The 16,918-nt window shown below is 40.1% G+C and overlaps 2 protein-coding genes across 2 annotated transcripts in view; both read left to right on the top strand.

Annotated features, from left to right (window-relative positions):
• The first annotated feature begins 408 nt into the window (after nucleotides 1-408).
• On the top strand, nucleotides 409-9,936 carry pcyt2 (phosphate cytidylyltransferase 2, ethanolamine). Its single transcript, XM_058641602.1, has 12 exons — nucleotides 409-709; nucleotides 4,164-4,252; nucleotides 4,850-5,011; nucleotides 5,106-5,257; nucleotides 5,352-5,393; nucleotides 5,963-6,101; nucleotides 6,190-6,272; nucleotides 6,584-6,661; nucleotides 7,039-7,104; nucleotides 7,812-7,877; nucleotides 8,476-8,564; nucleotides 8,715-9,936. The coding sequence occupies exons 1-12, from the start codon at nucleotides 585-587 to the stop codon at nucleotides 8,830-8,832; spliced, it is 1,209 nt and encodes a 402-aa protein (XP_058497585.1). The 5' UTR covers nucleotides 409-584; the 3' UTR covers nucleotides 8,833-9,936.
• Nucleotides 9,937-11,870: 1,934 nt separating this feature from the next.
• The window catches only part of gnav1 (guanine nucleotide binding protein (G protein) alpha v1), a 29,968-nt gene continuing 24,920 nt past the window's right edge, over nucleotides 11,871-16,918 (top strand). Inside the window, exons 1-2 of the mRNA XM_058641121.1 lie at nucleotides 11,871-12,009; nucleotides 14,071-14,162. Coding sequence (XP_058497104.1) covers nucleotides 11,880-12,009; nucleotides 14,071-14,162 — 222 coding nt within the window. The 5' untranslated portion in view covers nucleotides 11,871-11,879. The remainder of the gene's footprint in view (nucleotides 12,010-14,070; nucleotides 14,163-16,918) is intronic.

Raw genomic sequence — 16,918 nt, 5'->3', positions numbered from 1 at the left:
TTTAATTATGGATAGTTTTAATGTAGTTGCAGATATACATCTGAATCTACAACTGAATGAAAGATATATGTAATGGCAAACCCTACACACACATATGGAAGAAGTGTAATTTATCCTTTGAAGAATAAAGTTTTTGATATATGAAATGTTAATTTTGCCTGATAGGAATTAAATTAATTACATTATGAAATACATGCCTAGTAGAGCTATTAAATGTTTAAACAGTGTTTGATAATAACCTTGTTATGTACTTTGGTAAAATGTTGTCAAAAATAGTGTCACTTTTACTTGAGTAGAATATTTCAGTACTCTTTCCACCTCTGCCGCTCGCTGACAGGAGTCATTACGCAATCAGCTGTTTTTTTTTTTTGTACGCAGCTACAGCAGCATGTGAGGGTTCGTTCGATATGACGTAGCACTGGAGGCGTTGGCCGGCGTAGTGTCACTGTGTCTGAGCACGACAGAAGAGAAGAGGACGCTTCAAAGATAAGAAGACGTGTCAAAGCAAAACACTGAAACTAACACCTCAGCCCGTGTTTATTTTCTGATACCAGCACTCTGCTTTTTGTGTGAACCCCGTCGAAATGATCAAAAACGGACACCATGCCGCCGACGACCAGCGGGAAGGAGCCGGCTGCAGTTTGCCGGCTGGCTCGGTATGCAGCCCGGAGAAAAGGAAGCGTGTAGTCCGGTTGTGGTGTGACGGCTGGTGAGTGTGCGTGGCCTTCACGGACTGTCAGCTGTTTTATTAATCTTTTACGCACTATTTGTTTTCCTTGCTATGTTTTGCTTCGCATGTATCTAAGCGATATCACGAACCACTGGTGGGTTAGCATGCTAATGCTAGCTAGCTACATGAACCACAACTTAGCCGGAGTTCAACCATTTTAGCACCCTAAAGCTATCGTAACTGTTATGTCGGTTTAAGCCAACGGTGTTTTTGTCTCATAATAACCCAAATATACACATTTTTTTTACTCATTTTCAGTCTGTGCTTGTAGCCCCAACCCACATCGTTCAATAACTGGCCACTTTATTAGGTACACCTGTTCAACTGTTAACGCAACTGTTAACCAGCCTATCACATGGCAGCTCCTGTAGACATGGTCAAGACGACCTGCTGAAGGTCAAACATCATCAGAATGAGGAAGAGAGATGACTTAAGTGACTTTGAACGTGAATTAGTGTTTTATTTGCACACATACCCATTGCACACCAGTATTGAATTTGTATGTAATTTACAAAATAACAGTGGCCAGCAATTATGATTTTAACCGACAAACCTCCGATTACAAGCTCAGTCCCCTCCACTTGGCTGTGCACTTGGTAGTGCCAGTGGATTTCAGGAACTTTTTTCCTCAGTGTGAAAAAGACCAGTGACCAGCAGCTCTGTGCAAATATGCCTCGTCATGCAAGGAGTCAGAGGAAACTAGCCAGACTTGTTCAAGATGATAGTAAGAAAACAGTTTCTCAAATAAGCTTGACACAACTTAAGTACTACTTAGTTTATTGTCAAAACTATGAAGCTGGGCTACAGCAACAGAAGACCACACTGGACGCCACACCGCCCCTATAGTTGCAGGTGTACGTATACTTGTATTTTATTTGACTGATAAGCCCACCATCATAAACAGATAGTAAATTGCGTAGTCTTTGCAGTCATATCTCAGCTGCTCACTGTGTTTGTATGGCACAGTGTCATGGTTAATTGTGGACTAGGTTCTTTCTGTCCTTAACCTCTCACCACTGAGGCTAAAACACTGTGAATCCTTACAGGGTAATAAGAGGAATTGGTTGCTTTTCAACCAATGCAACTTTATCTGTAAAGTCTTTTTAATTCACATTAAATAAACATAAAAAACATTTGACTTTTTTCCACCACCTGATGAGGCGTAACTGTTTAATGACAATAAATAACACAAAAAAGCAGTAATTGAACAGTAATGGTCTGTGTCTCTTTTATGTCTGCTAGGGCCATCACTTTTTGCAACAAAAAAATGAACTAATTTATAATGATCCTTAGTTAGAATTCAAATGCATCTCCAAGATGCTGTTGCTGCTGCAGCTTACATTCTAGTATTATATGGTGGGGCACCTTATGTGCCTCCTCTGCTGGATCGATTCTTCAGTAGGCACTTATGAGAATGTGTGCATTTCAAGCAGGTAATTATAATTTGAAATGATATTGGAAGTCAAATAAAAAGTGACGGCCCTAATGCCTGCACTACAGCAATATACAGTATTTTTAATAAACAAATACATGAAACATGTAATCATAAACTAAAACAAAATAGTTTTGAATAAACAACAACATTAAGTTCCTGAGAATAATTGGTCGATTAACAAATAATAATTGGCCATTGCAGATATATAAAAAATGACAAATATTAGCCTGATTAATCGTACCCAATTGATAGTACTTGATAATAATGTTCCTTCATCTGTCTGTCTGACTGTTGTCAACCATACAACTTGGCTGCAGCTGAAAACACAACTCACTCCTAATGTGAACAGCAGTAACTCATTCCTGGAAGTACTTTGCTACACAGCAAAAAGGCCGGGTCAATGTCACTTAGCAAGCAAACTGTCTCATGTGGTGGCTATTAATAACAAACATAGTGAACATGCTGTTCAGGGTGTTAGTGTCATAAGCTGGGGTTCCTTTTTTATGATAAAGGCGAGACTTATTGAAACAGTATATTTGTAGTGGCCACTAAATTACACAATGGTGTGACCATAGATGAGGAAATAGCAATCTAGAAAGAATTATTACAAATATCTGTTGAAAATAGACTGATTCATAATATAAGCTACACCTTTTATTGCCAACAGAGTCTCCAACAGCCAACAAATGTTCAATTTTTTCTGTTCAACAACAAAACTCACCAAAAGTTATGCACTGTAGCTTTAGGCCAGGAATACTGTACTTTTGTAATCACAATCACTGTTTGGGATTTTTACTGTCACATTTTTGATGTTGAATTTCTATTTCTCCTATTCCATCTTTTTGTCTTTGAGGAATTGTGTTTGTCATAGTTTAGGGCTTTTAAAACTGCAAAAAATAAATTGTTAGGATTTAATGATTAATATGAAAGGTGATTTGATCATAGGGTCATGACAGATCTGCATATACCCCACTCTCCAGCTTGGAGCTGATCCTGATCAGGGAAGGAAAGGGAGGTTGGAGGATTACTGGTAAAGAAATTCAGACCAGCTGCTTGTGCTAATGACATTACAGAGGAAAGTCCTGGCCTGTGCAAGTACAGTGACTGACTGCATGCTTTATAAAGGCTGTCAGATATGTTGGAAATAAACCACCAGATACAAAAGTGTTGTAGCAGAGGTTGAATAAAAAGTGACCAGTTTTAATCGATTTTCTAACTGAGAAAGACGTCCAAGTACTATTGCGTACCCCCTGCGAAACGCAAAATGAGTAATAGCTGTATTGTGAGCAATTACTGTTCAATTTCTTACTCACTATGTGTAACTTAACTAACCAATATTGAGTCAATTGAGTTACCTTAAATGTGTAATAGGAGCTTACTTGCTAGTAAAGTATTTAAAGTGGTGTGCTCTGACTGTGCTTACACTATTAGCAGGTATTGTGAAAGAGATTAGACTTAGTGGTTGGGCTAGGCAGTTCTAAATGTTTTGTCGGCATAGGAATGAAAAAACTGCAGGGTGTGGAACAAAAGCACACTTGGAAAAATAAAAAAGACAAGGCCAAGCCACAACACGAACACTAACTGTAGAAGCTACTGAATGACCGAAAACAAACAAACATTGGCACATTGATAAACAGAGTCTTTGAGTTTTACCTTTTCCCCTCTAACCTTTATCATATTCACATGTTCAATTAGGAGGAGGAGCTGTCAGTCTTTCCCTGTCACTGTCACTGTGCAAAGTCACAACAAACAGAAAAGAAAATAATGTAACATCAAAACAAATATGTTCAACAAGAATTAAACAGGATTGGCCAGTGAAAGATCTGTATGATATCTATGAGCCAAAGCTGCAGGATTGCTAACTGGCTGCACCCCTCATTGTGGTTTGCGTTAATATTTACTATTTTTAACTGAACACTTACTAACCACTCTCTGAGCGTTTGCGGTATCTATTATTTTCCATGCTGATGATAGCGGTCTCTTTTTTTGTCTCCACAGTTATGACATGGTGCATTATGGTCACTCCAACCAGCTACGCCAGGCCAAAGCCATGGGAGACTACCTCACGGTCGGAGTGCATACAGATGGTAAAACACTCTCTTATTCTGATCCAGATATTCCTGTGAAAGGTTTATGTTAACTGTTATTACACTGACTGAATATACAGCATTTGTGATTGGCGGGTGTGAGATGCTCCACAATCAGGTTCACTTATTATAAGGGATCCGATCTTTTTACTATTGAGTATCTGCCAATACAGAATCCTGTACTTGTATTTGCCTAGATAACAGAGTAACTAGATAATAAGTAATATTCCAGGCTGAAGTTTAAAAGATAGAGATCAGATTAATCTATCATCGGTCTCTGCTGCTGCTGTGATGGTAATGGGGGGGCACTGTATTGTGGTAAAAGCATCACATCTCTACATTTTTGTTGAACAGGTGGTTTGATAGCACAGTATTAATGTTTATCTTATCGTGTGTGTATGTCCATGTGTGTATATTCATTTCTAATAAAGATCAATCCAACTATTATGTTACAACATATGTAGGATGTGATTTTAGTTTTATCTATATCTTGTTGTGGTGATGTGATGTCATAACATCACATAACTCATCGCTGACTCTATATGTATTAGTGGTGCACCAATAATAAGCAGTTAATTCCCCTATCCCTTATTAAAGCGGAGATTTCCAAGCACAAGGGTCCTCCAGTGTTCACTCAGGAAGAACGCTACAAAATGGTGCGGGCAATCAAATGGGTGGATGAGGTAGTTGAAGGAGCACCGTATGTCACAACCCTAGAGACTCTGGACAAATACAACTGTGACTTCTGTGTGCATGGAGGTGAGTAACTCTCCCTGTTGAATCTTGTTTTGAGTGTCATGTCCAAGTTGTCTTGAGAGGTGTGTAATAAAAAACTAATGTCATTGTTTACCAGATGACATCACACTGACGGTAGACGGCAAGGACACATATGAAGAGGTGAAGCGCGAAGGCCGATACCGTGAATGTAAACGTACACAAGGTGTGTCCACCACTGACCTGGTGGGGCGTATGCTGCTCATGACCAAAGCCCATCACAGCAACTTGGTGAGTTATTGTGTCTGTATTCAGTCAGTGTGTGATGAACAACTGTTTATTTTGTTGTTAAACTAATTTAATCCTCCTCTAATCATTTCTGCAGGATAACCCAGATTACCAGAAGCATACAGACAACTTTGGAAAGGTATGTGATACTTGCTTGTTACAACTTTATAACCCTGTGATATTTATTACACGTTATCTCCTATTTCCACCAGGTGATATAGTTTAGTTCAGTGTGATTACACAATAAAACATTGAGGTCGGTACCAAATAACTCATCTGTCCAGTCCCAGGTTTAGTGCTTTTCTGTTGGGGCACCAAGCACAGTGGCTCCTAAAGGGTGGAGCTAGAAACACTGCAGTCCGTTGATTAGTTTGATAGAGAATCAACTGTGGGACAGGGAAAACGGCACAGGCTGCAGACTGCTGCCTACTCTCAAACAAAGCTTGTTTTCTTCTTGTGATGGACAGCTACATGTCCTACATTGATACCCTTTGTTTTCTGTGCTGTGTTGTTCTTCTTGGGATTTATTAGCTAACGTAGCGATCACCATTTGGCCCACACACCCTGAAACTTAAGACAGATTATGGTGTACTGTTCTAAACCACACAGTGGTAAACTGAACTGCTCTGTACTGCCTGGTGGAAAACAAGACTGAAGTCTTGGTCACATTGTCCAAATGACAGAAGTTGTAATGTTTTTGTGTTCCAGGGTCCTAAAGGCAACAGTCCATGGACAGGAGTGTCTCAGTTCCTCCAAACGTCTCAGAAAATCATCCAGTTTGCCTCAGGAAATGAGCCACAGCCTGGAGACACCATCATCTATGTGGCTGGAGCTTTTGACCTCTTCCGTATCTTTTGCTTGTAGACACGAGCAGAACTTAATTTATGAAAAGCATTTCTGTTGTGGTTTTTGCCTTGACCTTAAATCCTTTGCAGATATTGGTCATGTTGACTTCCTAGAGATGGTGTACAAACAGGCAGAGAAGCCCTACGTCATTGTAGGTCTGCATTTTGACCAGGTACGTCCAATTAAACACAATCTATCTCACTCTCACATGCAGACACATACACACAGGGAAAATGCGGTCACGACCCTGGGATTATCACACATGATGTCTGGGAAAGAAAACCAAAGAAAATTGCCATCCCATCTTAAGCTGTGTCAGCACATTCAGTCCATGAATTTGAGGGAATTGGTTCTGGAAAGTCCTTTAAAGTCATTGAATTTGATGTCATCCAAGGTGTGGGAACCTGGGTTATTGTAGTAACTCTTCAGTTTTGTCTGTTATTTAAATATATGTGTTGTCACTGTGTTATTCACCTTGTTTAGGAAGTGAACCGCTACAAGGGGAAGAACTATCCGATCATGAACATTCATGAGAGAACCCTGAGTGTCCTGGCCTGCAGGGTGAGTGATAACACAGAGAGCACAGCAGGACATATGTATTTCTGCTGTGCACACAGCACTACATGCTGAACTTGGCTCTGTGCCCCTTATTCCTGCTGCTTGACTGTCATTCTAGAACAGTTAGTCTGTGGCACCATCTGCACAATGTGTGCATGTTTGTGTTGATGTTCAAAAAAACTTAGGAGCATGTTACAAAAACCAAACATGTTGCACAGACCTAAAACTTGTCTGTGAAGAGTTAAACACATTCACTTTTGAATTCTGCTGTATTTTAAAGATACACTTTGATTAAATTATGGCATTTAAACAACATGTAAAGTGTATGTATTAAGACTTCCTCTCACTGTGGTCCTATCTGTCCACCTGTCCCTCTTTAGTATGTGTCAGAGGTGGTGATTGGTGCACCCTATACAGTGGACAAAGATCTGCTGGATCACTTTAAGGTCAGTTGCTCTTGCATGGTTTTAGTCTGTTCATGTGGTGTTTTATAGCTTTATTTATCTCTTCATTTAAACGGCAATATCAGCAACACACATTCATTAAAGCACATTACGTTACACACAGTCTAGTGTAGAAAAAGAGATCACACTTTGCCTCACAGACCAAACAATTCCAGTACTAAATACTGTGGCGCCCCCTTATGGACAATTGACTATATCAAACCGACCATGGACTTTATGGCCCCATGAATTGAAAAATACATTTTATGAGTTTCTTTCTGAGCCTCTGGTTAATATACATTTATTTAATGTAATTTTATGATTTAAAAAAAGCAAAAATAAAATAAAAAATCTATAATATGTAAATCTTGCTTACCGTTTAATAGATTTAAGTGTTTATAACTTATCTTGCATTTACTCAGTTTGCATCCAGTGATGATGCTTTCTCAAATCTTCAGATAATGTTGTGATTCTGAAATGTGTGGTTTAACCAGGTTATATTTATATTTATATTTATAATGTTGTATTTCTACATTATATACTGTATACAATATAAGTTAATGGATTGGTCTGTTCATCTGTGAGTACAGGGCTCCTCAGTTTCTTTGCAGTGAATTCATATGTACTTGTACATGTATCTGGTCTTGTTTTGAAGGCCGGAAGAAAGAATAAATGGTTGATTTTAACCATGTGATTTTGTGTAACTGCAGGTGGATCTGGTTTGTCATGGCAAGACAGAGGTGTTTCCAGACAAGGATGGTTCAAACCCTTACGCTGTGAGTACAGGTTTCTACTGTTAATGATCATATTGAGTTTTCAGTTTATATTTTGTTGAAGATAAATGTTTTTATTGTCCCTTTTGTAATTTATTTTATTTCAGATTGTTTTTGCCAGTGTGTCTGTTTGCGAGCAGCATAGCTCAGACATTTTTCATTGCATTACGCACCCTTTCAACTTGTTAATACTGGGCAGTTCCCAGTTTAGCTTGTTGTTAGCATGTCAAGCCCCATTCTGAGTCTTCCTACTGCATTTCCTCTATGAATTTTAAATTATCCAAATCTTGAAGCTGACAGAGCATAAAATCAGTCTATTTGTCAGTGGTGGAAATGTTTCCACCCTGAATTTTGCCATGTTTTTGCCTCTGTTGTCTTTTTGTCCTGTGTGCCGGTATCTTCTCCTATTTCTGGTTATAAGCTGGGGGTGGGGATGGGGAACTCTTTCACATGCACAGATTTACCCAGGTCAGCTTGAGTCCAATTAAAGTTATACATGCTGTAGTAGCCTGTCTACCAATCACATTATCTGGGTGTGTTTGTCCTTTGAGAGATTCGATTTAGTACAGTTTAAATAACTGTGTGTGTGTTCTGCCTAAAGGAGCCTAAGAGGAGGGGCGTATTCAGGACCATCGACAGTGGGAACAACCTCACCACTGATGATATCGTCCAGAGAATCATTGAAAACAGGTCAGAGACCTTAATCAAATTTACTTTGGAGTAACTGACTTTTACGACAGAGAAAACAAATTGCCAACAAAGGGCAGCATGAACCAGCACCACCATGCACTTCAGTATAGATCATTCCCTTGGTCTGAGAGTCTGTCTCCTTTTTTGTAGGCTGCAGTTTGAAGCCAGGAACCAGAAGAAGGAGGCCAAAGAGATGGCGGTGATCGAGGCCATGAAGAAGAGAGAGCAGCAGGAGCAGGGTGAAGCTCAGGTCCAGGCTTCTCACTAGCAAAACCACAGACCTGGGTTTTAATGGATTCTTTGCCTCATTTAATCCTTTTCTCTTTGTTTGTTTTCAAGAAGACGGACACAAGTGACCCAGACACGTGGTCCATGTTGTCCTAATTTAGTCCTGGCTACAGGTGAGACGACACCTGAGAGCCTGGTGGTATCTAGTAGTCTTGTGGGTGCACAGTCCTGCTTTTAACATTAGCTGAGGCTTTTGATGATGTTTGTTTCTGCTGTGTCTCCAAATGACAAAGAAGACAAAGAAAACAAAAAAACACCTATACTTAAATATTTTAAGCTGCAAATTCCCTTTACACTTCTTCCTCCTAAGAGAGCTTTATTTTTATCTTGTGTATTTATGTATGTTTGTATTAACACACATTTCATGTATCTGTGTTAGTGGTCTTATAATTGTTTCATTATCTCTTACTATCATTGACGTAATGTTATCACAACATTGTCTTTAACCATGTTTTAATTTGTCGATCTTAAAAATGGTTCATTTCTATGTTTTTATTCCATCCCAAAATAATTTGTTTTTTGTTGAATTATCTGTGAAGTAGTTCTAAATTTTAACTGTGGATTTTAGCTACCTGAATTTGCACCGGATGTGTGTGTTTGTGTGAGTGAGTGAGTGAGCGAGAGAGAGAGAGAGAGAAAGAAAGAGAAGTAAGTGTTTGCGCTGTATATGTCAGTAGTGCCTCATTCCTAAAGCTATAACTGATGCCAGGGCTGTGAACTGTGTGAAAATACCTGAACTACTGCTTTGTTCCTTTTAACTTTGGGTACAGTTGTGTTGAGTTGTACTTTCTTTGGTCTACATTCAGGAAATGTGTACACAGCAGAGTGTGTGTGTGTGTGTGTGTGTGTGTGTGTGAGAAGTAAAACATGAATGTTTTCCTCTGTTTTTCTGTAAGACAATCCAACGACTAACAGATTTGGGAGCGACTGTTGAAATGATTGTGTTTTTTCTGTCCTGCTCATTGTTAGGGCTTTTTAATGGTAACAAGAAAAATACGTTTCTAAATTTTATTCAGTGGATATTTTACTGCACTGTGTGGACTTCCCCCTTTATTAAATAAAGTGTTAACTTGACAAAGTGTCATCCGTGTGTATGTGTGCTTTGTATTTCAGCTGAAGCATAATGTGTGCAGCCTTGTGTCAAGTCTTTGTTGGATCAGCACAAAGTCACGGTTCAGTGAGTCAGTGAAATGAGGCCACAGTCACTTAGAAACTGCTAAATCTGAATGCTCCTGTTCCATTCACACTGATCCCAGATCAGAACAAAAAAAACAAAAAACCGTCACCTCACTGTGAATACAAAAGAGCCTTTAATCCTCCAGCCTGGGGACGTCCCTCTACAGCTTCTGCAGGAAGAACCCTGTCTGACACTTCTCTGAGGAACATCAGGCTTCTCTGCACACGCTGAAGCACAAAGATGTCACTCTACACGTACTGTGTGTGTGTATTTGGCTTACTTAACTGTTATGTATATTCCTTGCTGTGATTTTCTGTGGATGTGAATAGTGAAGGCAAATATTTATTCATCACAGTGTCCTCTCTAGAAAAAGCAGGAGGAGGAAACTATATTGGATGACCACTCTCTCACCACTTTCCATGTTCTCTTTTATCCACTTGTAGATCCCATCACTGGCATAATCCACAAGATCATTTTAAGTTTTCTACCTCCTTATCTTAGGGCCGACATTCTTGATAAAAAAAAAAAACTGTGGACGTTCCAGCACATGTTCCTATTAAATGTTCCAAAGGTCCATTATGAAATGAGTGGGTGCAGCTCCATCACTACTATATCAATATCAGTTGCAATAGCAGGTGTTAATTTGAGGGCTTTTAAATGACTCTGAATACTTGGAGGCCGAGGTGAATGTGGCTTTAGATGTTTACACTGATCCACTTTGTCTTGTTTGGTCATTTAATGCTGATCATTTATGCATTTCATTCTTCTAGAGGAAACTTAAGTGAATATGTTTCATGTTGTGATTCTGTTGTAGCCAACATACCATTTATTATCAACCACCTCTCTAACTATAATATTATTTCCTCATTAACAGACGTGTAAGGCTGCAGTGAGAAACAGTGACATACATCTAATCGTTGCTTCTGCAAACCAGAACTGATGCAAAATCCTATATTGCGATGTATGTGACTCAGCATCATCCAGTGGACTGAAATGTCACAAAGTTTAATGTATATTTGTAGCATCAGTTAAGAAATGATATACTAAAGAAACCCCGATGTAATTTTGATATTTGACTGTATTTTTTGTTTTGAAGGTTGTGTTATTTTATTTTCTTATGTCTTTGTGCTTGTCTGACATGTCAGGGACAACAGATTCTGGCAACATTTTACATTGACGTGTTCATCAATATGAATTATTGTCCCCTTTAAAAAAAAAAGAATGAATCGATGTTTGAATTGAAATGAAATGAAATGAAATGAATTGAATTGAATTGAAATGAAATGAAATGAATGGTTGTTTGTAGCCTGAACAGACAGGATACAAACGTGGATTTGCACGGTCAGCAGTTTCGTCCCCCGGCGCGTCACTTCCCAGGGAAGTCTGAAACTTTTCCATCTGTGCGCCAAAGGCGGCAGCAGCAGCAGCAGCAGAGACCGCACAGGAGGAGGAAGAGGAAGAGGAGGAGGAGAGCTCCAGGATTATGTCTTCGGGGTTTTTGCCAAGGCGGCAGAGCAGAGTTTGAACCGCTGCTGCGAATAGTCGCCGAAAAAAGTTACCACGTGTAAAAAAGAAGAAGCTGCCTCTGACATTGAAGGAGAAGAAGTGAAGCGATGCGTAAAATCACTTTTCGCCGCCACTGGATGTTTGTGTGATGGCCTGAACTTCGTTTTTGTCCCTGCAGAGCCAACTGTGATACTCACAGGGACACACTGAGGAGGAGGAGGAGGAGGAGGAAGACTAGGAGCATGCAGCGAGCACAGAGACACTGTCGGTGAGGCAGCTCTGTGTGGACTCCCTGCCTTTGTTTCCCTCCGTGTCCGTGGCCGGGGAGGAGATGAGAGCTCAGGATGGGACTGTGCCTCGGTACCGAAGTCACGGAGGAGGAGAAGAAGGCGAGGATACACAGTGTCAAGTTAGACAAAGACCTGTACGAGTCCGCCAAGCGCGAGATGAACGTGGTTAAAATACTCTTACTAGGTGAGACCGACCGTCCAGATCACGTGAACGCACCTGAGAAGAGTGCACCTCTTCGTTCTCTCAACGTACAGAGGCGTTTCAAGGGAGTTTGGGGCCCCAGGTGAAAGGGGTCTCTCGGGTGCTACATCAAATAAGAACAAGGGTATCCAATTAAAGATATCATATGTAACTTAACCCTTTTATGATTATCAGATATTCAGATTTATTTTGACTTTATGGCTGTAGTATTGTCAAAAAATGTTCAATGAGTGAACACTTCTGCCCCTTTTTCCAAGATAACTTTGACTTTTTTGATATATCTGGCAGTTTAGCTGTTTTTACGGTACTTAGAAGCTGCTGGTGAATCTCTGAGGGCGACGCTAATGACAAGTATATGGGTGCAAAGCTCTATTTCTCTGCTTTTCATTATCCACATGAGGGGGGGGCGGGGTCACAATGAGAAGTACACACCGCAAATCATGTCGACAGCAGGATATCTAATATCTAAAAATGACACGGTTAATGTTTTATAATATGTTGTCTCCAACACTCACCTTTTAATGTTGTCAACCACTTTACCAAACAATCAGAGTTAGGAATGATCTACGTAATGTCTTTTGCTGCATGTTCCCATCTGTACCCAAAACCCGATTGCTTATAGGGTGCGTTCACACCAGCCCTTCTTCATCGAACCCTAGTTGGTTTGCTTGGAAAGTCCAAACATAGGTCTCGGTTCGCTTCAAGTGAACCAAATGAGGAAGCGGACTACAACGCAGGGCATTGTGGGTAAACACAACCAAAACATACGCTCGTGTAGAACGATAGCCCGGGAGAAATGTCTGAGCCCGTTGTCGCAGCGTACATGTGTCGTATGTTGACTTAAAACAAAATAAAAAAACAAGACCGATGGGATTTGACGTGGAGGAAACAGAAGTTGTCCTGCATTAACCGACAGATGAGCGGGTTTTCTTGTTCATTGTTTGTCTCGTCTTCTCCTTCAGTAATTGTTGATGCAGCGCCTCCTCAGGCGAGGAGGGTAATGCGTTATTCAGAGGATATAGATCGTTTCACTGAAGTGTGAAAGCAAACTCCAATTGAACCGAGTCCCCAATCGCAGCGAGTCTGGCGGACGATTAGGTGTGAAAACAACCTCAAACACACGTGTGAAAGTGCAACTACTTCTTGTTACGGGCTATTTCCAGGGTTAGGGTGAGGGTTCAGACAGGAAGTGGCCTCACTTAACACCATAACAAATCAGGTTCCAGGTATGGATCATGTAGTGACGGGAACCAAAGGAGACGAGACGAGACATTCCCATCATCTCACACTGTGATCTGTGTGAGATCTGGTTTGACTGAAAAACACCTCGTAGCAGAAATAATACTCTGTGTGCAGTGAAGTGTACAGTTGGTAAAGGTGAACCCTGATGTGATTTCCATTGTGTACACTGGATGGACATCGCTTTTAATCAGCTACACAGCGTGACACACACATTCAACAAAGGAGAAGTAAACACAAAGGGCAACAATGGAGAACCTCCAGCGTGACATGTTCTCTTCCTCTTTCTTTTAAATTTAATGAACGGTAAATTTAAAAAAAAACAAACCACATTTTTGCTTCTTTTTTTTTTACCTATTCCTGTTCTCGCCCAAAGGAGAACATCCGGAGAGTATCTAGCGCCATCCATAAGGTGCTGGACCCCTTACAAACAGAAGTATGGCATGGATCAGTTATTCTGGTGCCTTTTACAAATCTTGACGATTGAAACGCAAGTAGTTGCGAAAACATGCCCTAATGTAGAGTGTTAGAAATGGCTTTGTTTTCCCTTAAAAGCCACAGAAAGTGATAAAAACCTTGTTATCTGCACAGTAACCACAGGATGACGTGATAAAAACACCACAAAAGGCCTCCAGCTCAGTGTTTTAATGAGTTTTCTTTTCTTTTTTTAACTGTATTTTTAACCACTGTATACCACTGCATATCCACTTCTAAACTCTCAGTTAAATGTGTTCTAAACCTGTTTTTTTGGCATCAGGTTTAACCGCAGTTTAACCACAGTTTACTGTTTACATCGTCCTGCAGGTGCAGCAGAGAGCGGCAAAAGCACACTGGTCAAACAGATGAAGATCATCCACAGTAATGGATTCACTAAACAAGAGCTAACTAGCTTCAAGGTTAGCCACGCATGCACACACACACACACACATACAGTCTGCTTCACATTTTGTCTTAAATGAGATAAGGGTTTTTCCATACAGTGGCTTTGTTTTTTTGGGGGTTTCAGTATCACAAGAGGATGACAATCACATTTCTCTCTTATCTATAATGAAGGGACTAGTGAAAACAAAGACAGGCTTTAAATAGAACTGTATAAGACTTTAAGTGTTTAGGTTGGCATTATTGTCATTTCAGTTAAGAACAGGATTCCAATAGAGGAAGTAAAGGGGTAAAGTTGTGCTGTAGGCTCAGTGCTTTATTGTTATTATTATTGTTGTTATGCACGGGTTAAAAGACGGCGATGATGAACAACAGAGGAAATTACAAACGGAGGCGATGCATAGTTCCTGTGGGGGGGGGGCTGAGGTTTCTCATGATACACAGGGTCAAATCCAAGTTGGTATGCAGTGGTTTGGCTCGCATCTGCTCTTCCTTATGTGTGTGTGTGTGTGTGTGTGTGTGTGTGTGCGCTGTGAGCGACCCAAAGCCAAATTCCTCTGCTGTGCTAGAAGTTGGGATGGGGTGGAGAGAATGGGAACAGTTCACTTCACACACACTCACACACACAGGTTTACGCCGCTATTCTTGCTGGGACACTGCAACAGAGTGTTATCCCTAACCTTAACCATAATCAGTTCATGTCTAACCCTAACTGTAACCTAACCACAATTCAAAGCTTAGCGCTAAACTTAACTGGTTACTTAGGAATGAGGTTCTGCCAGGTTTTGGTCTCCATGAGGACTACTGGACCTGACAAGGTCAGTGTTCAGGTCAGAAAAGATCCCTCCTACTCAATCTCAGTTTTTCTGCTGAAGACTTATCTTTGCCCACATTTTTGACTTTACTCCTCGGTTTCTTTTCTCCTCCTCCAGTCTGCTCAGACATAAACACAATGAGTATGTGATGACAGAAAGTGTCCTTCTCCGTCTCCATAATGCTTCAGTTAGCCGCTATGTCTTCCTGCAGTAGCAGTCCTGGCAGATTGAGGTTGGACTGCGGAGTTTGAACCCTCCTAATTCCTGCTGTGTTTAGTATATAAACGTGATTTATGAAAGGGATGAATCAGGAGTTACTGAACCAACAAATGTCCTTAATGTCATGAAGACACTTTACTACGTGGATCAGATAGTATACACATGTTAACGTGTATGTGTTCCGGGACTTTGTTAGATGCAGTCAAATGTCTCTACTGCACTGACTGACACTGACTGACACTGACGTGACACACGATGAAGGTCCCAGTTGTTTGCACAGGCAGCTGTGATGTTTGAACGCATTCCTGGACGTTAAAGACGCCTCGGCTCCTCCTCTTGCTGCCTCTTGCTGCCTCTCACGTCTGTGACAACCAGCCGCTGTCGTAACTTTCTCACTGGACTCTTGAGTGGTGACAGAAATATCACTATTATGCAGGTGGATTTATGCACGGGAATGTGAATCGAGAACGACTCATGATTGATTTGAGGAAAGTAGGGAGTTGCAATTTTGGGATTTATTTTAACTTTAAAGCATTATTTTATTTTAAAATGATGATACATACTGTATATAGTATATCATGTTTTTCTGACTGTTTTATAAATAATTTCCTCTGCTAGAATTGTGATAGTTCTGTTAGCTTGATGAACGGAAACAGCTAAAAAGCAACAGTTGGCATTCTACCTCAAAAAGTATTTGAAGTTCTGCAGTAAATGAAGTTAATCTGCAACTCAGTTTCATTTGAAGGTCCACAGTTTTGCTCTGTCCTGTTTGAAGAGACTCTATTCATTTTATTATATGGCAGCACTTGCTCAGTGAACACTGAGTAGAAAAAAAGTTCTATTTTTTGGCCTGATTGTTGTTTTTATTTTATTATTAGCTAAATGTAGCTGAAAAACATGCATATGTACATGTTATGCACCAGCGGCCCATTCAGTTTAGATCAGGGTCTGACTGACTGACATGCGGTGTGGAAATATAACACTGCAGGTAATTCAGGATTCAAGGATTGTTTATTGTCCTTTTGCATTCACATTATATTTGGCAAACTCTCTCTTCAAAAAGCACAATACCTTGGGAACAAGACGCTCGTTGAAATTGAAAAAGACATGGTATGTACTGTATGAAATGTATCATTCAATTTGGGTTTAAGGGAGGTAAAGAAAATGGCAATTATCAATACTATCAAATTGCAATTGCTTGTAGATTCCCTCAAGTATAATGATACAATTTACAATTAAGCTGTGACAAAAACTAAGAGCCCTGACAGATAGATAGATGGATGTGCTTTAATTGATCAAAAGATTGTTTATTAATAATAATTTAAGGTCTATTCTAAGTTGAGTGTCTTCTGCACTTATATAGAGCAGAGCAGGTGAATGTGGTTTTCCTCAGTTTTCCCAGGGGAACAACTTTTTTTGAATTTTGTTATTCAAAAAAAAAACAGAACAGAGCGATCAGGGGTCATTTGTTAACAAAAAGCTGCACTGTGCTGCAGAGCAGAGTAAAAAAGGAGCAAAAAAACAAGAAAAAAAAAAGGTAGTGTGGCTGTTGAGAACCTGGTCATTTCTAGCTTTATGCACAGTGGATTTGAAAACACTCCCTTTTCTATAGTATTTAAACAGCTCAGAATACAAAGATTACACACACACACACACACACACACACAGTAACACATGTTTGATTCCTGTAGTCAGATCTCTATTGTTGGCAGTTGGGTTTGCCTTCGTTCTCAGGTGAC

Source organism: Solea solea, chromosome 10 (genome assembly GCF_958295425.1).
Source record: "Solea solea chromosome 10, fSolSol10.1, whole genome shotgun sequence".
Taxonomy (NCBI): Eukaryota; Metazoa; Chordata; class Actinopteri; order Pleuronectiformes; family Soleidae; genus Solea; species Solea solea.
Note: the sequence above shows the minus strand (reverse complement) of the source record. Positions and strands in the feature narration are given on the sequence as shown.